Source organism: Daphnia pulicaria, chromosome 7 (assembly GCF_021234035.1).
Source record: "Daphnia pulicaria isolate SC F1-1A chromosome 7, SC_F0-13Bv2, whole genome shotgun sequence".
Classification (NCBI taxonomy): Eukaryota; Metazoa; Arthropoda; class Branchiopoda; order Diplostraca; family Daphniidae; genus Daphnia; species Daphnia pulicaria.
In genome coordinates, this window is record NC_060919.1 from 5,484,640 (window position 1) to 5,504,470 (window position 19,831).

The 19,831-nt window shown below is 41.7% G+C and overlaps 1 protein-coding gene across 6 annotated transcripts in view; it reads right to left on the reverse strand.

Moving 5' to 3' along the window:
* Positions 1-19,831, reverse strand: part of LOC124349371 (ras GTPase-activating protein raskol-like) — a 50,533-nt gene that overhangs the window by 14,099 nt on the left and 16,603 nt on the right. For 2 of the 6 annotated variants that reach the window (XM_046799911.1, XM_046799907.1), the window contains exons 2-4: positions 15,436-15,584; positions 14,590-14,634; positions 13,816-14,062 (exon numbers count right to left, since the gene is read on the reverse strand). In XM_046799911.1, the coding sequence (XP_046655867.1) occupies positions 13,816-14,062; positions 14,590-14,634; positions 15,436-15,584 (441 nt within the window). Of the gene's footprint in view, positions 1-2,623; positions 3,313-6,240; positions 6,490-9,865; positions 10,479-10,946; positions 11,300-13,815; positions 14,063-14,589; positions 14,635-15,435; positions 15,585-19,831 lie in introns of those variants that run through there. The other 4 variants (XM_046799908.1, XM_046799910.1, XM_046799912.1 and 1 more) reach the window with 4 other exon arrangements.

Consider the following 19,831-nt stretch of genomic DNA (forward strand, 5'->3'; position numbering starts at 1 on the left):
AATTATTCAAACTCGTCAGAGGGGAGACAACAACAACAACAATACAAGTAGGGTGTGGTGTGGTGATGGAGGATGGCAGCACTTTCGCTATACAGCGACTTCCGTTTCAACACACAAAAATCACAACCGCAAATGCGTGATTCTTCCACGCGAGTAACCGCACACACACAACTCGGAATTATTTTTTGAAAAAAGAAATTAAGAGCGCGAAAATCAAAAGAAAGAAAAAATAGAGAGAGACCGGATATGGATGTATGTCCCCAATGATTTCCAGGTTGAAAAGGAAAATTCTTTCGAGTGTTGGGTGTGTGTGCAACGGTTGGACCCATTTTCTTGACGGGGTAGAAGACTACTACTACTACACCAGTGTAATAAATAAAATTGGATGTGTAACAAATAACGGTATGGGCCGACACTTCCCTTAGCCCCCAGGGGGGAAAGAGGATTACAGTCCTAGTCCTTCCTGCTGTACTTGTATTTATTATAATCATCCTCGTAAATATGCTCAGACTTAAAATCAAGAAAAGGGTCCTCCCCAGAAAATAAACCTTAACTTTGCATGTAACACGGATCAATTCAATTTATCACCTTCTTCTTTTTCACACAGAACCTAATAAATAACTTGTCTATTTGGCTGTGTGTATACACACAAGCCATTTCCTCCTTTGATAGCACAAAAGTGACTTTTGAATGGAATGAAATGCCATTAGTCAGTGACGTTTCAACTTTTATAGAATATAACCCTCCCCTTTTTATTTACGTACGAATTTCACAGGTATAGGTGAAAAGATCATCAATCTCGGTCTGTGTTTGTACCAATTGCGTCTAAAAAAAAAACACATTTAAAGTTAAAGAAATTATCTTTTGGAATACGATCCCCAACAGGACGATAAATCCCCTAACCGACAGTCCAATCATCCAAAGACCTTTGTTGTATGCTGCTACTTCAATTCAGCACACAGACAGACCCACACAACCCATTGGGATAAATGGAGAAACATGAGTCACTTTATACTCGTACAGCCATAAAAAGAAATGGTAGCACACATAGAGAGAGATATATGTATAAGGTGATGCTCCCCTTAGAACCTCCTCCCCCCTTCACCCTCACCCTATAGTAGACAGTAGACACCCAGCTGGGCGATATAGATGGAAGAAAACTATACAAGAAGTATATGGCCTTTTATTTAGATGTTGTGTGCTGCGGGGGAGACGAAAAGGATCAGCTACTATTCGGCCATGAAATTGGTATTATATTCGAAAAAAAGGGGGGAATATAATAGCAATCTTTTGTGGGAGGCAAGTAAAAAATATCATGTTTTTCACGAGATGAATGTAATCAAATTTAAATGGTTTTCTCTACGTTTCACCGGGAGTCGCTGTATGTGTTGGCAGCTGTAAAGAACATGTTGAACGTGTACATAACAACTAAATATATATATTTATACATTCAGTTGAGAGAGAGAGAGTCTTGAAAGTAAAAAAAAAGTAAAATAAGAAAAAAGAGCCGACACTTTACACCAGAGAGCGCATCACCCCACAACAAACTCGAAATAGAACTTTTCTTATTTTTATTTTTTTTTTTCAAAAGAAAGAAGAAGATTTCACCGCTGGCCCGACATTTTCTTGGCACAAGTTGGAATTTTTCTTTTTCTTTTTACTTTTTACCTTTTTATTAAAGAGAAAAATTTTGGGTCCCAGAGATATTCAAATTTTTTCTCCGAGCTGCTCAAGTCGTCCGTTCTTAACAAACACTTAACACCGACTAAAGAAGAAGAAGTTGTTGATAAAGAGAAGCGCCTCTCTCTCTCTCGCTGCGCCAAAAAATGATTGTAGTAAAGTCTCTCATGGCCTAGTACCCACCGAGAAGCACCCGGCCGTGAATCGTAAGGAAACGGACACGCTCTTTTGACTCGGTTGAACGCAGTTGCGGGAAATAAAGAAAAAAGGAAAAGACTTTACCATAATATACAGGACCCTGCATTGAAATGGCGTTATAGCGAATCGACCGAATAAGAACAAACGGTATTTAACCAAAGAGTAATGAAATATCAAATAAAATAATTTTTTTTTTTTCAATAATAAAAAACAAATTTTACACCGCAGACTGGCCGGGCTGGGCCGGCAATTTGTCACTGGTTGGGCACAAGTCAAGTCGTGCGAACGCATTAAAGGACGCGTTAAAAAAGTAAGAAAAACCTCAATGCCAAATTTCCAATAATTCGAAAATAAACGTCTCCCCCCAGCGCCCGTGTGTGCGCCGTGTTATTATTATTAGAACATAACGTGAATGCCATTTGATATGCCAAGGCTGGGCCATTTGAGCTTTTCTACAAAATATCACGTTTTCTATAAAATCTCAAAAAAGCTGTCCAGATTTTTTTGAAATTTTATTATTTTAAATCCAAGAAGGGATTACGCAACAACAACTATGTGCGCGTTGGCTTCGCATTAGCATGGCTTCCAGCTTAAATCAGACGGAAATATAAAAAGGTAAGAACAACAGCAACAACCGGATGAAAATGAGCTCGGAGAGTTCATGTTCTCCGCGGGGTTGGTTGTTAAAAAAGACAAACGAATAAAAAATCAACATGGAATGTGAATCTTAGATGTGATTAGTCACCGTAGTGGTTGATGGATGAGCGTAGGGCGGAGCGTAGTGTGGCCGTTTTGATGGGCGTGCTGCTCCGGCCGCCTCCGCCGCCGCCGCTATTCCATTGATGATGATTCAATCCGTAGACCACCAAAGCCGGCTGATAAGATTCCTGCTGATGCCAATCCGCATAGCAGTAGCAATCATCTTCTATTTCTTCTTCTTCAACTCCTTCCACCGATTCTTCTTCATCCGAAGATAATTCAGGAACCGAAAGGCAATGCAACGCCGCACTCCGGCTCCGGCTCCGCTGTCTTCTCAACGTCATTGTTTTACTGTTTGCTGTTGTTGTCGTTGTTGTTGTCACTGGTTGTTGCTGTTGTTGGAGTTGGCGACCAGTCGATCGCCCCAAAGTGGACCATCCACCGTTGTTGTACATTTTAGGAGCTGCTTGTTGTTGTTGTTGTTGTCGACGGAAAGCGACAGAGCCGGTGGGACTATCCAACCGCACGGCCGCCATTTGTCACAGTGAGAATCGGCTCAAAATATTCACTCAGAAATTTCAAAAAAAAATAAAAAACAAACTTTCTACACGGTCACGGTTCCACAGTTTTTCGTTAGCCTCGATTTTTGTGAGTTTTTAAATTTAGAAATTAAAATGCCGCCGCCGCCGCTATGGCGCGTGCGCTCGAATCTTTTTTGTGAAAAGCTGCGAGCATCTGTTATACATACACAAGAAGAAGAATAGATGTAACATAGCGGCAGTTTATTATGAATTTTCTATTTAAAAAAAAATTAGGTGGGCGACTGTTTGATTCCATTCCAACCAATTTCTTAATAATTTCGTTACAAAAAAAAATGGCCAATCTATTTTTCCGATTGGTTTATTTTCGGTGTGGATTCGTATCAGATTGCTCGTGAAAATAGAGGCGGAAAGGAGGTCACCAGCTGCTGCTGCTGCTGCTGTTTAGTTAGTCAACGCCAAGGAAGAAGGGACTTAACGAGCGAAACAACATCAGCAGAGGCTTCTAAAAGTTGTTTTCCGGAGGCAGATGTTCTGAATCATTTGCCTATACTACTGTATACGCTAGGCTGGTACAAGAGCCTGGCCATGGCTGCTGCTGCTGATTGTTTTTAGTAGCAGGGGGGCAGCAGTCTCACAGCTTATACACAAGAGTGGGTGGCTTTGAATAACACGGAGAAAAAAAAAACGAAAGACTCGTCGATGTTATATATGTACATGTTGTATCTGTTGGTTAATCACGCGTTCCTTTTCTCGGCGGGAGATTTGAAAAAAGAGAAAAAAAAGAAATCATCATAACTCTTCATCAACACCCGCGCGCCAGAGTGGCACCACCCTTGATCGTTTGACTATGTCCAACATCTGTTTGATCGCTTGCGTCATAGAAATTCCGTCATAAATTCATTTCAGAAAAGAAAAAGAAAAAAATGTCCTGTAGAATTACGGCGGATGTGATTCGATTGGTCCTTTCACGTCAGATAGACAAAAAAAGGAGGACGCCAAGCGGCACTCGAGCGAACATTCAATGAATCGGGGCCTCTCGCATCATCAACGGGGTGGAAATGAGAATAAAGAAGAAGTCGACTCGTACTACGTAATGTACAGCGATGCTTTAATGAATAGAGAAAAGAGAGAAGTTTTATTTTTTAAAGAGAACGTGCCGGCGCTAATTTGGACACAACCCCATTTCCTTATTTCTTCTTCTCCCCCCAACGACAGACGAGAGGGAGAAACTTTGGAAAAAATAAAATAAAATAAAAAGGTTCAAGTTCTTCATCGACACATTTCCTGCTCGCCCCGTTCATCCTGTTAAAATACAATTTACGGCCATCTAATTGTTATAGCCGTTAAATAGCCTCGACACGGCCATGCCCCTCCGAAACTATCGCCTTGGGCAGAACAGAACACAAAAAACAAAAGAATATCGTTCCCTCCCTTTAATACTATATATACGATCGATCCATTTCGTGACTGGGCAAACGTACAGTTCCGCAACTTTATTTCCCCCAAACGATATTGCGTGCGCGGAGCAAGTTTAGATTTTCGAAAATTCCCGCCAGTGATTTAAATAGCCTCAAGGCCGGAATCATTTAGATATTCCCCTTTACAGCGCTTTTTTAAAAGAAAAATCATATGATAGATAGATATTATTTCTCGTTCCATAATGTAAAGCTTTCAGCACGCGCTCCACGGAACCGTGTATCCCCTTGGCCGCCATCCGGCCGGAAATGCTAAGTCTAAAAAGGTTCCAGCCCACCCACCCACCCTAACTCTGATACAGTCCCTACCTAGCGGGAGGGTTGGCCTGGAAAAAGTTCACATTGCGATAATCTATCTAATAACGATGGCCCACAGTCTGCTATAAATATTGTACCCACCTCCGCCCACCTCCCACACCCGACCGAAAAAGGGAAAGGGGGCAATGTGGACACACACACAAGGGGTGCGGATGTACATCTGCCCAAGAGAGAGACAATCATAACAAACAAAGTTGCAGTGTCTAGCCAGCGGCTAAACAGAAAGAAAGAAAAAAAAAAAAATTATTATTATTATTTTTTTAGAAAACGTCGGAATTGTGAAAGGCCGCACGAGGCAAACAAGAATTACGCAACTTAATTGCTTTTAGGACCCAGGCTAAATGTCAATAAAAACCCGCCAAAGTGTACACTATGTATATTCCCTTGCAGGCCAGCTCCTGTTGTTTGTAACTTACTTATACTTAACTTGTGTGTACTACACAGCGCGGCCCCCGCTTTTGTGTATATAATCATCTGGCAGCAGCAGTACAGAGTTGTGTCTGTTGAATGTTACCTAATCATGTTTGGAGAGCCCCAGCTGCCACTTAAAATAAGAGCACATCCACACTGATATGCTCGTCTCTTTTTCTTTTTTGAATCGCAAACATTTTTATTCGGGAATTTAACGGAGTTCCAACAACAAAAACTGAATAATACCGTTCGAATATTGAAACCGCTCTCTGTGTTATGTGTGCACATATATAATATTGGGTGAGACGAGGCGCAAACTGGTTTCAATGGTGACACTTGAAGCTGTCCGCTTCGATTTAAGTCGACAGACAAGTTTTTATTATTTCGGTCGGGGTGTGTGTGCTGCTGCTGCCAGGTTCACGCGGGAGTCATAACGGTAGTCACGAAAAAGACACCAGCATGACCCGCATTGTTAACGACCCAAACGTGTGACCATTCCCTATCTTCGATTGCCAAGCTGCACGTCAACAAAAATCAGGCCACACATTGTGGGTTCTGATGTTTATTTTCCAAGTCTCATTCAGTTATTATGACACAATAATCCACCCCAAATACATATTTGTTTCTCCAAATCGATCCGTATCGGGTTAAGGTTTTTTAGTTTTTCTTTTAACCCCAATTAACTTTTGTTATAGACTTTTTTTGGTTTTCTTTTTCTTTTGATCTCAAGTGGGGAGCTCTTGAACTCTCGGATGATCTCCACTTAAAATAATAAACCCCCCAGCCACTAGCCCATTTTGTCGCTCAAGAGAAATAATTGGAATGGAATCAAACCGTCGAAATATTTTCGCCATCATGCAGAGAAAAAGCCTAACAAAATTGTGTTGTGCAAATAGTATATAAAAAAACGTTATTACGTGAATTTTTTTGATGATGGGAGACTTTCACTCTTTTGATGTCGGGCAATTGTCGTGAATCCCGACCGAAAATTCACGCACGACTTGGTGTGAGTGTTTTTTCAAATATCTAAAATCCGTTAGAGAGAGAGGGGGGAAACAACGCACACAGAGACAGACGACACAGTCACACAATAACAACCCCGACGACTCTATCGGACCCTGCACAAAATAAAAGCGACGTCACACGACGCTGGCGGTTGGGGAGCAACTGCGGCGGCGGCCGGTCGCTCGCTGGCTCGGGCTGGCAAACGTTTGCCTCTCGTCTTGGTCCAGTGCCACTGGAGCGCTTCTCTCTATTTCAGCTAGCGGTACATGTGTACTAGCCAGGGTACCGATAGGGCTGGCGAGCTGGCCAGGAGAGGAGGTGGTGGGAGGGGCGCATCTCTCTTTTTGAAGCTACTACACTCCGCCTTTTCTCTCTTTTGGGGTCTCAAACACAGTTCCATCTCGGAATGATGATGATGGAAAAGGAGACCTTGTATCATCAAAAGCAGATGGTCATTTCTTTTTTTCTCTTTCTGCTTCTGAATCGACACACGAAAGAATTAAAAAAGAAACTTTCACTCGCAAAGAACAAAAATGTTTTGGGTGAGTCAGATGTGTCAACCGCGGCTGCTTGATTTTGTGTCTTTTATTATTAAACGAAATCAATGGGTGATGATAATCAGGCAACAATGGCTGAATAGATACATATAGACGCCCCAATCAAGGAGATGGCCAATTTACGACGCCTTCAACATTGTCTGCCTATAGTGTAGTAGTTGTGCCGTGCGTGGATCGTAAATTTGTCGTTGGAAATTTCCCGTGTGCTGTTGGCGTCACGGTGGAAATTTATTTTTGAAAATGGCGCGCGCTGGCGCTGATTGGGAAAAAATGAAACAAAAGTGAAAATGGGATATAGAGTGACAAAAAGGACGACTCACGACATTGTGTCGAGCTGCGTGAGAGAGAGAAAGCCTTTGCCGAAAAAAAAAGCTTCGAAATCGACAGCGGGTCACGTATACGAATTCGGAAACTATAAAAGTGTAGCAATTGGTCCAATTATGTGTACGTGATGCATTTCCCTTTTCTCTCTTCACCAGCCATAAAAACGGGAGTGAAAAAATAGAAAAGAAAAAAGGCGGAAGATGCGCATAAAAAGGGAAAAACTTTTCCACCAAAAACGAAATTGAAAAGAATTTCCAAAGTTCACGACACATTTTCTCTTTCGTCGGTAGGCGGACGCACAAACACCCGAAACATTCCAGACACTTTTTTATTTTTTATTTTTCTCCCCTCCTCCCCTAGCTCTGCTGATGTTACGTGAGTTTCTTAGTAGATCTATCTATCATCACAATCCCGAAATCTGGTCGTTCGGCGTGTGTCAGATAAAAGTCGCCGGGCGGCGCAATCGGCCGTGACGAGGAATGCGGGCCAATTATAGTCCCGTCGACTATATGCACAGACGACGAGAGAGTAGCATACAGAGTCGGGTGATATTTTACTATTTTTTCTAATAATAATAATAAAAGAGCGGATGCGCAGTTGTGTACCAAGAATTAGACATGTGTTATTCGATTCGTTCCGTCGCTCTCGTTTGGTTAGATTTGTCGCGTAGAGAAAGAAAAAAGGCCTAAAGGGGGGGACCGGCCCTTTTGCCGGAAGTTAAAAAGCGGAATGGAGTGGATATGGTTAATGGACAATAGAGTGTGTATGTGTTGGTGTTGTGATGGGCCTTGTGAAAGGGTCCGAGTGGACAGGAAATCGCCGCATCAAAAAATGGGAGATAACAAGAAGAACATCTTCTCTCAGGCTCTTCCCATTCTTTACACACGTTATTAAAGAAAGATGGAGCCCAGTCGAGCTTCTTTTATCGATAGATAAAAGGGGGTAGCCAACACTTAACAACAGCATCCAATGTCGGTTGGAAGATAAACAACTTTCCCAAATTTTCTTTTTTTATAATTTAAAAAAGGATTTTTTAAAAAATCTTCTACGCTATCGTAATTGGCATCAGGAATGCGCGCCAGAAATTCGAAATTCGAGTCCCGTAAAAAAATAAAAAAATAAAACGGGGATTAAGTAATTCAATATAGTTGACGATATTTTAGACTCTGTCTGTGATGCATGCAGCAGCCATTTGGGACTTGTCTCTACATTTTTTCGGGTGGGGAAATAAAAATATACGCGCAGAGACGATTACGGTCAAGGATGTTTGATAGTGCGGAGACGAAAACGATGGCACGAGAATTCCGGGACGGACAAATGTTCACGCCGAATCGTTAAAGAAAAAGAGAGAAAAAAAAAAAACCCAAAACAACAAAAGGTGTTTTCCAAATAGCCCTGCGTGAGGGGGTAGAAAAATACAACAACAACAACTCCATCATCGGGAAAAAATGGTGAGGACGGTTCGCGAGTTAATGTAATTCAGAAAATAAAAAAGAAACGACGTGAAAATGACCAATCAAAACAGATTTTGATTCTTCTTTTTTAACAACAACATTCCAGCCAATCAATGAGAAATATTTTAAAAAAAGGGCCGTGAAAAAAGAACTACGGACCTGCCCCATCGTTAGCGGGAAAAATTTTTTTGTTTAGTTATTACGTAATGAAATTCTCCCCAAAAAATCAAAATATTTTTATTTTTCTCAAAAAATAAAAAGAGAAATCAGAATTTGTCTTTTGTCGTCGTGCGTTCAAGAGAGGAGGATTCATTTAATCGACACTTTCACCCCCAACGACAAAAACCTTGAGACCGTTTTGGTCGTTGTTTCGCTAAATTTCATTCGAATCGTTTTTCCTTTTTTTCTCTCCTTCGGGATTTTTGTTTCGTCTACCGACAACATTTCGTTGTTGTCTCTTGGCTTGTGTAACCTTCTGTGTTGTAACCAACCAGCGACTTTCGAAAAATACAGCGGCAGGCAGGCAGGCAGGCAGGCAGGCAGGCAGGCAAGGGGAAATGTTGTTATAAAAATGGATAAAAAGGACATCGTCGTCGTCGTCGTCGTCGCTTTCGAAAAAACACGAACGCGCGCACTCCCGCGCCATAAACACGGTGGCGGCCCCTGCGCGCGTATAGTCGTTAGCGCGTCTGGAATCCAATGACACTCGAGCGCTATGCACACCAAAGTCGTGAACCTATTATAAATCGCTTTCCATTTTCTTTTTCATTCTTTTTTCTTTTCTTTTGGTTTTACATTTGATTCCTTCATGGAAAAATACACTCGAATCGAAATTGTGGTATCGAACTGTTGAATAATCAAATCTCTCTCTCGAGTCGGGATCATATTTTATGGTAAATGGCGCGCTAGATGCCGCGTGTGGGACGTGATCGGACTGCCACTCATTTCCAGATTTTTCCTCAACAACAACAACCCCAAAAAAATAAATAGCTCATTCGCATTCCGTTCAGGCGACTATACACCGAAAAAAGTGTTAAAAAAAAGTCCATTTCGATCATGGCCGCAGCCTCCCGAATTGAAACAACAAAAAGCGGGAAAAGGAATAATATAATAACCCCTCCATTTTCTTCTTAACGCAGTTTGGTATTATTTAAAAAAAGATTTTTCGGTTGGGAGGGGGGGGGGAATGTTTTTATTCTGACCTGATTGGAGAGAATCCGTGTCTTCTTGCAGCGCGCGACATCTAGCGTCCAAATCGTGAACTTGACAAGGAAACAATTCTTTACTTATTCGGCCGCTAGGTGACACCACGTTGATGGCGGGCGATTCCAACAGTTGCGGCGGCTGCTGCTGTTGATCCTCGGTCGGCGAGTCGAGTCTCAGCGTCGAGCTGCTCCTCTTGCTGCCGGAGCCGCTCCCGTTGCTGCCAATCGAGAACCGCTTCCGCACGCTTTCCGGACTGAACGGATGCGACGACATTTTGGCAGGCGACGACTCATCCACACCCGACGATGTGGGACTGCCGCCGCCACCGCTGCCGTTGCTGGACCGCAACTTTCCGCGATCCGACAGTCCCAGGCTGAAAGTGTGTCTCAATCGAACCGCGACTCTTTCCGGCGGAGAAGAACCCGCCACAACGTCGCAGCCCGGAAGTCTCGACGGAGAAGTTGGCGGCGACGTCGTCTTCCCGCCAGTGGCCGCAATCGGCACATCCTCCACTAGCGAACGTTTTTTCCCAGAGATGAACCAAAAACCAACAAAATATAAAAAAACAACAACAACCACATCCCCCTCCTCCATCATTTATCGGCGACCACCATCACAAACAGAACAAAAAAAATACAAAATTTCAAATTTGTTTTAACTTTTAAGCGCAAAAAAGTCAAACAAAAGACGGTGATAAGTTATTTTGTATGTGTGTGTTTTAATTTTGTTTTTTTGGTTCGAAGCCGTTTAGTGTGAAACAAAATAACGAGCGCCACCCTTCGTGCAAGAGTCAAAAGAAAAAATCTATAATCTCATTAGCGACCGTGAGCGATGCGTGAGCATGTCCCGCTGAGCGCTGCATTATTAGACGGAACCCAAAAAACAAAACAAAAAAAATTATTTCTCGCCGTCTTTTGTTTTAGCTTTCGTGAGTCTAAATATCAAAAGTTATTTAGACACACGGGAGCGCCTGGAATGTATTATTTTTTCTTCTTCCAGCCTTGTCTGCCTTGTGGCACATTTTGATAAAAATAGGCGCCGAAGAGAAAAGGGAAACGAAACGACGACAAAACTTACGCGGCAAGAGGTCGCTGTTTTTACTCCGGCGTCTAACGATCGAATTCCACATGCGGCTGTGCGACATGACGACAAAACACGACCGAAAAACCTTGTCACTTTTTGGGGGAATTTTATTTATTTCTTTTGGGTTTTTGAACGTTCCCAATCTCTTTTGATTCCACAGTCACGATCAAAAAAAGGGAAATTTTTCACGAAACAAAAAACAAACAACACAACTGCGGTGGTGGCTGGGATCTTTGCTGGCGCGCGGGTAATTTGAAATGACGAAAAACAAAAAAATGACACGCAAATATGTCGCCGCGAGCGTCGTGCTCGACTCGACTGAAGGACGACTACTGGCGGAATGTTTGACGATATTTTTCGTCTTGGTGAGGGGATGAAGAAACAAAAATCGGACGAACGAACGGAAAGGGAGAACGAGAGAGAGAGGAAAAAAACAAAAAATATACATAGTATCGTTCACGTCGGTGTGGGTAGTCGTCGGGAGGCGTGTGTGTGTGGGGGTGTTATGGTGCGGTATTAGCCGTTGTTGTATTTTCAGATTGTGGGCCGGCACCGGCACGACGCAAGCGCCTAAAAGACCAACACACACAATCACGGCCTCCCCCCCCCCCCCTCAAACAAGAAAACAACAACCAACAACAACAAGAAGAAAAAAAAAGAATTTTTCAAGAGAAAAAGCGAAAGTCCCTTACGGGACCCGACGCGTATATAATCTAAACAATCACATTCAATCTCGTCAAAAGTTGTTGATAATTATTTCGCCTTTCCTCGATCGTTAGCCAAAGGAGAGAAAGGCTAAGTAACATTTCGTGTATATCAATCACGCTCTTTTCGTCGAGAAAGTCAACCGAGCCGCCCAGCTCTTATGACCATAGGCCAGCAGCAGGACTTATGAAACTAAATAATCAAAACAGGTATATCAAAAAGTCGCATTTATAATTTGATTACAACATTTCGTCCAGGTTTGTCTATAGCGACTGAGTCAATCAATAAACGTGTCTTAAGTAACAACGGGATAACAGAGAGAGTGAAGTGAAAACTTTCCCTTTTTTCTTGACCTTCCAACCCCCTGCCGAAGCTTTTGACGTTTTTTCCGCGTTTCGAAAAAAAAGGAATTTGCGTTTTGAACTTTTGGAGAGAAAATGGACAACTCGGCGCGAGCGGTTCAACGAGTTCTTCTTATAAGCACGTCACCAGCCAACAAAAGCCTTTTGGCCTATTACACACACAACAAACAACTTCCTTCACGACTGTTTTCCCATAGCCTTTCCTCCCTCCCCCCCCCCCCCCCCCTGAAAAACAGCACATAAGAACACACACAAATATACAAGGGACCATAGAGTTCTCAGCAAACAAGTTGGTATAATGCGCCGATAGTGGAAGCCATTGCAAAGCTTTAAAATAGCGGATGACGGTTATAGACATAAAAATAACTTTTTTTTGCTTTTTTCTGTTCACGACTGAAAAAATGCCGCAGGGGCGGTCAGTCTTTGAGTTTCGATAGTTTTTCACGGTCACTCCTTTTTTTTTACCAAACACAATTCAAATGAGTGAAAAAAATAAAAAAAAAATAAAATGAAATGAAGTGAATTGCATAATAATTATTCACACAGCCACTCCATTATTATTGTACGCGTATCGAAAATGTCTCCAAAATGGTTTTTTGGATGGCGACCTCGACGGTTGGGTTGCCAAGGACGAGGTCGCTGACCATTAGACAAGAAAACCAAAGAAAGAAAATTTAAGGAACCGCGTCATTGTGTTTTTATTAACTGATCGTGAGCGCGGTGTCTCAACTGCTGGCTGCTCTCTTCAGCAATAAAAAAAAACTCGTTCACATTCATCACGGGGGGCAGTCGCGCACTTCTCTCGATGTCGCGTTGGGCAAGAACAACGACAACGACTAAAACCGGATTCTCTTCCGTATTATATCTCCGCACCGATTGCGCACAAAAGAGCCCAATTACATGTATAAAATTAAAGGAGCTAGTCTGTCGAAACCGACATTCTTCTTTTCGTGTGCGAGACAACAATCAAAGAAATTCAATTCCGGTGAGAAATTTGAAACAATAAGAGAAACTTTCGGCAATGAGTGCAACCCAAAAAATAAATTTCTCGAGTTCGACGAAACAAAGTAATTAACCGTTAAAAAATTGATTCAAAGAAAAAAAAAGGTCGTCGACATTTTTTGGGAAAGAAAAAAGATCGGCGATCATCAGCGCGTTAAATGCGCTCGCGCCGCCGCTGCCGCCCGCGCTACTTGAAAAATTAATTTTTCCGGGTCAGCAGTCAGGTGAAAAATGGCCTACTTTTTAAAAGGTTTCCATTTTTCTCTCCCCCAAACAAGATTTTATATTTCTATTTTTTCCCTTGTCAAATAAAAATAGGAAATGAGGAAGAAAAAGAGAGACAATAGGATTTTCCTTGATGTGAAGGTTTGACACGGCGCTGCCGCACCCTGAATTCCTTTGATTTCTCTCCAGTGTCAAATCTTAAACACGTACGCCAGAGCCACTATTGTTACGTGTGGCATTTCTTTTCCCGACAAAAAATATAGTAATTTGGGAAAAACAAATTTTTTGACAAGAATTTCGTGTTGGAAAAGTAAAAAAGAAAAAAAAAATTAGGTGTGGTTGTTTTTTGTTTCTTTTTCTTAAACAATGCGATGAACTTTTGGCTTCTTCCGGGAGGGAACCCTGTAGATTCTGATATTTTTCTTTTTTTGGTTCCCGACACTATTGCGCCATTGAAAACAACTAACGTCACTTGTACTACACAATGAATAGGGGGGGGGGGGGGGGGGGGGGAAGAAGGGACCCCGGAACGACGTGTGTGAGGAAAGAAAAGTTTTGTCGTGACTTACCTTCGTGGAGAATCGAATTGTACAAAGTTTCATCTCGCAGCGAATAGGTGTCGCTGAAATCGTCGCCGTCCTCTTCAATGTCTTCCAAATGGCCGGCGCCTCCGTTGAGACTTCCGGGACCCGTGCCGCACGCAGATCCTCCGGCACCTCCTCCAGCGGAACCGTCGTAGCCCCAGCGACGTCGAAATTGACGTCCGCCGCTATCCAAACGAATTCGAGGCGTGTCGGAGAAGACGATATCGCCCAACTGGCCACACCCCAACAAAGGCGATTCAAATCAAACAGAATTCCCGCCGGAAAATAAATAATATAAAAAAAAGAAAACAAAAGATAAGATTATTAAGCTATCCATGCAAATGACATTTCGCACGCAACAGGAAAAAAGACACTTTTTTTTCCCGTCCAAAAAAACCAAATGTGATAAACAGGGCGACAACTGAATATAATAAACTGGCCAATCATTTTTCTCTCGGTGTATAAATTTCAGGCCAGCAGGCAATGCAGGCTACAAGTGGAATGGAATGAAATACTTTTTGGGTTGGTTTTCTGTTATTCAAATCAAAAGAAAGAATAAAAAAGGAGCGCGCGCGCGCACACATATCCTTTTAGATTCATCCAAGACCCGGCTCCAAATTTGAACAAAATAAAATGGTAAAATGAAAGACCAAAAAATTAAAAAAGGGCAACCGGAGGAGAGCAACAGCATGCTAATGGACAAACACACACACACGGAAAGGACAAACAAACATCCACACACAGACACACACGATTTACCTCAGGGCGTTTGTGCGAGCGTTTTATTACGAAACCTGGACAGACCTGTGTGATGTTAAATCAAAAAAAGCCCCGACAAGAAAAAGAGAAGAAAAAGTTTTGATTTAAAAAAAAGAAATATTCACAAAATCCCGATAGTACAAGAAATATTTGTGTGATTGATTTCGCCGTCATTTTTCTCGTCCAGTTTTCCAGTGAAAATAATCATAATAATCCAGTCTCCAGGAAAACAACAACAACCAAACCAAACGACTTTCTCAGTCGCTTTCTATGAGTCCAACAGAAACATTTATCCGGTGGGATTGATAATACGTACTACACTACAGCACAATTCTATTCATCTAACTTTCTCCTCGGTTTAATAGCTTCAGAGTCTGTCTGCTGTAGTAGTACAGTTGCATATATAGCGCGCCATATACTTAAAGCTGCGACAAGGAATCAAATAAAAACCTGAAGTCCTTTTTTTATTTTTTATTTCCCCCCTTTGGCCTCAAACAATCGAAATGGAGAGGTTAAATCAAACGAAAAAGAATGGCTTCTCCAAACCCAACTCGTCGACAAACATATATAGGAAATAACAAACAAAAGACCCAAGGAAAACTACAATGGTTTCTTCCTATACAAGGCTATATAATATAAGCTCCGTTCAAGGCTGGACACAGCACACGGCACAGACACAAGTTTCACAGGTTTGTGTGTTTGGGTTTAACTTTTCTTTTCGGTGGGGTTTTTGAAGCGGACACCTTTTCGAATAAACTTTTTTCCATCCCAATTTGTAACCCCCCCAACACACCGGAATATATAAAAAAAACGCGGGAAATTTGAATAAAAACACGAAATACTCACGGCCATTTCCTCGCTGCGATAAGCCGTAAAAGTTTGCTCGTCTTGGAGCAGGACGCAGAAATACGGCTCCCATGAAACCAGCGGCGCCTTGTCGCCATTCTTGTTCGTCAACTTGTTGCTCGGATGGTGACCTAGCGCCACTTCCTTATCTGCAAAACATTGAAATAAAATAAAACAAACGGACATTAAAATCAATTAACAAACTGCGACCTGAACAAACGGGACTATAGTACACTATCAAACATTCACGGCTGCTGGCATTTCGACACATGGAATGCGACGGGACGAGTGACTCTCAGTATCAAATAAAATTCAATTCGCCAGAGATTCCGGTTTTGGTACATAACAACAGCCTTAAATGGGCATACATACTCCTGCACCTTTGGTTCAAATGCGAGAGATATGACAAGACAAAGACGAATCAAACAACTCTGAATGGCTTTTTAAATTTAATTTAAAAAAATAAAGTGTGTGTCATGTAGAAGGCGCTATAGAGTTGTTTCGGCCATTTCGGTGCATATCACAATTCGAAAAAATGTTGTTTGTTGTTTCGTGTCGGAGAGATGATGATTTATCATTTCAATAATAAAAAGAAAAATAAAATCAACGCAGCGGAATGCATTGCTGAAAGAAAAAATAAAATAAGAACTCGAATATGTCCATCACGCAAATTGGGCGTGACCGACTTTTTTCCCCGGTGGTGATGGCGATGGCAGCAGCAGCAGCAGCAGCGGTCGGTCACGCTCTGCTTTTCCATTTGATAAATAAAATACAAACACGACACGAGTCGCCTCACAGGATGATGATGATGCGCCACAACTAGGACTCTCTTCTTTCTTTTCCTTCCATTTCTTGATTACCATCGTAGGCAACAGGAGACGACGAGTGGTAACCCGGTGAGATATGCATCAAGATTAGGTCGACTGAATCCGTCTCATTCTGTTTTTTTGTGTTTCCAGGTAGCTAGTAGACAACTAAATTTACAACCCAACTATCACCTCATTTTCTCTCCCAAAGAAGAAAAAACTTCCACGCAAGGATTTTAGATTTTTATTTTTAAATTTTCCCGCTGCTGCCCGAGAGACCCACACAGCGGGTGGCGTCTAATTCAATCACGCTCCGTGGTTTATTCTTTACCTGCCTTCTCTCTCTAGCTCTCTTTTGAGAAAATTGAATCAACACAAAAGGTGATGCGATACATACGGGCGAATAAATTCGAATGAAATTTTCGTTCGTAAAAAATTGCGTCTTAACGTCACCACATCAGCGATTCTTTTCAAAATCAATTACGGTCGCGAGCTATTTATTCCTTTGTACTCTTGCGCGATCCAGAAGCAGCAGCGCACATAGAAAAAATAAGGTATATCTACCGTCGTTGTATTTGCTTCTGGTGGACACCCAGTGGCGAAGTTTGGCAGCCAAGATGTGGCCGCTATGACAAATCATCATCTTCTTCTTCTTGTATTATATTCCTGTCGGATGTTTTATTTAGCAGGGAAGCTGGGTGCCGTTAGAGCAACAAAAAAACCGAAGAAGTGGGCGTCGATGAACGATCTAACGGGGAATTCGAGTTGATTCAACTTATTCTTTTTTCATCCGTCGCTGAATAATTTATGGGCGACACTTTGGGCCATCATCATCACTCTTTTGGCGCGCAGGGCTAGTTTTTCGACACGTATAAATAAATAAAAATATAGCTCAAGAGAGAGAGAGAGAGAGAGAGAGGACACGAACACTAGAGCTAGAGAAAAGAGGCCGAGAGGGGGGTCCAACAACCGATGCCTCAGACGACGTGCACTCAACTGATTTCTCGGCCGGGGCTTCTCTGTTTTGTTTACTTCTTTGAGAACTAAAACGTAACGAAAAAAAAAAAAAAAAAGTCTGGATGTGAGGATCACGGATGAGCTGTCATTTCTTCTCTCCCACGTCCACCACCAACCGAAAAAGACTTTTTTTTTATTATTTTTACAGTTACCAGTCATAAAATGAAGGGGGGTATCTTATTTCGGGTAACTAGGTGACGGAATCACGTACGTATATATATAGAACTTGATTATACTAGAAAGAAAGAAAAAGAAAACCGGACATGTCCAGCTATCCATTTCCGGACGACAACAGCAGCCAGCCTATACGTACGTCGCTCCAAACCATTTTCTTGTATATCTGCATGAACCCTATCCATCACCAGAGTCGTATACATATAAGAAACACACACACACACACAAAAAATACAAACCTCGTCTTAAACAATCGTATGTGGACACACGCCAACTAACGGGATTGTTGTTACATGTAACATTTGACCGGGTCTTCGCATATATAGTCTTTCCTCCCCAGTTTTTGTTTTTCTTACTTTTTTTTTGCAACAACAGCTTCATCATCTGAAAGTTGGCAGCTCGTCAACAACAAAAACCCAAAAAAATTCACGCCAAATTTAAAAAATGGTCGAATGTTTTTTGTTCACGAAAAATGAGTTAATAGTTATTAATTTCAACTTACAAAAAAAAAAGGTGAAAATTGGCGAAGGACGAACAAATTTAAAAAATTTCCGTTTTTTAAACGACTTCATTAGTTTAGCTCGAACAAGGGGGCGGGAAAACGAATTTAGTTGTGGAAAATGAATTTAAAATGTCGTTGGGCAATAATTTCGCCGATAAATTAGTAGCCTAGCTGAACTTTTCCCTCGTCTCCCATCTATATCTTTTTTTTTGTATACAAATAACGTTTCGTGTGAAAGGAAACGAGCAGTCGGCTCACGCGGGTGTGTCGGTCCCTATATAAATGGCCTCGAGGATTTCTTAAGATATTGTTTCGAGATGGAAAAAAAAAACTAAAAGGGAATAAGGCAAAAGGAGAAAAATGGCGGTATTTTATATATATATATTCTAGTGCGCTATACACATCCTTTTATCTCTCTTCTCCAAAGGAGAAGGTTGCACAACCGGGAGCCAGTCCACCACTCCAAATGTCTAACCCGACGGGCAAATCATGCGTGAGAAGGTTCCCATGCCAGAAAAAGAAGAGACACACAAAACAAATCCAAAATTCCATTTGAGCCAAAAAAGAAAAAAGAAAAAGAAAAAAAAAGGTTATCTGGAAATAAATTTCACAATCATTTCCCATTGTCATTTTCAAGCCACACAGTTGAGACCAGCATCCCGCATGCCAAACTATTTCAGTCACACGCAAATGAGGGTCTATTGATTGGCTAAAAGGACATTATTACATCAACCCGAATGAAAAAAGAAAGAAAACGAAAAAAAAAAACATTCCACTTTCACAACAAACTTGCAACAACAAATTAATAGCGGGAAAGTGAATAATCACATCTTTTGTGAACAGATCTCGATATTGTTAAGTAGATATCTGGTGCTCGGCCCTTTTTTAGTTGTTTCCTATTCATAAATAAAATAAAAACTGGTTGTACCGAGAAAAATGTTGCCCAGTCATCATTTTACTTTGGCCTTTTTTTTGTCTGCCCTATTCGAGTTCCATTGTGTCCAGTGTGACCTGGATCATCACGATGGACTGCTGAGAGCGGGAGGAAAGAAAAAAAAAGTAGTATCATGTAGCACATATTATATTCTGAAAAGGAGTGACGATATTTCTTTATGGAAAAGTGTGGGGGGAATGAAAAAAAAAAAACTTTCACTCTATCACGGACCTATATGCTGAGCTCGACTCAAAATGGTCAGAAGACTTTTTCGGGATCTGCGGCCCCTCTTGTCTGACACATGAGAAGGAAAAGAAGAAGAAGAAGAAGAAAAAGTTTCAGTTTAGGAACGTTATCATCGGGCGACAGACACCCGATGCGCTCCATTCTATTTGGGAATTACGTATGGTAGCTTGTATATAGCGTTGTTCTTTCCTTTAAGATGTATATATTCGCGCCGACTATCCGTCCACCCAATAATCGTAAAAACAAGTTAAAAAAAAAAAAAAGACAACGAAACGCCATTTCTACACACACAAGAGTCGCCGCACCTGTAACAAAAATCTTGGGAGCCAATTATTTATTGGACGACGTGCTGTATAACCTCCTTGGTATTTTGTCCGTCATTTGAAATTAAAATTTGGAAACCCTGCTAAATGTTTTCGATTAACACACAGCAGAGGTGAGAACCCGGTGTATGCAAATGAACGGGAGGGGGGAATTTGGGTGGAGATCGAATTATTATTATTATGATTATTCCATGCCAGAAAAGTTGGCACAATCATTTTGACGTGAATGCTTTTAGCGGGAGAGTAGTAGGTGCTGTTATCCCCATGGGCTTTACGACTGGTAATGACGGCCGACAGGTTTGACACAGTCCACAAGAGTGATTATCTTTTATATACGATTCCTTTGCCACCACTATACTATAGAGCATAGTTAGTAGTACCGTAAGGTGTGTCC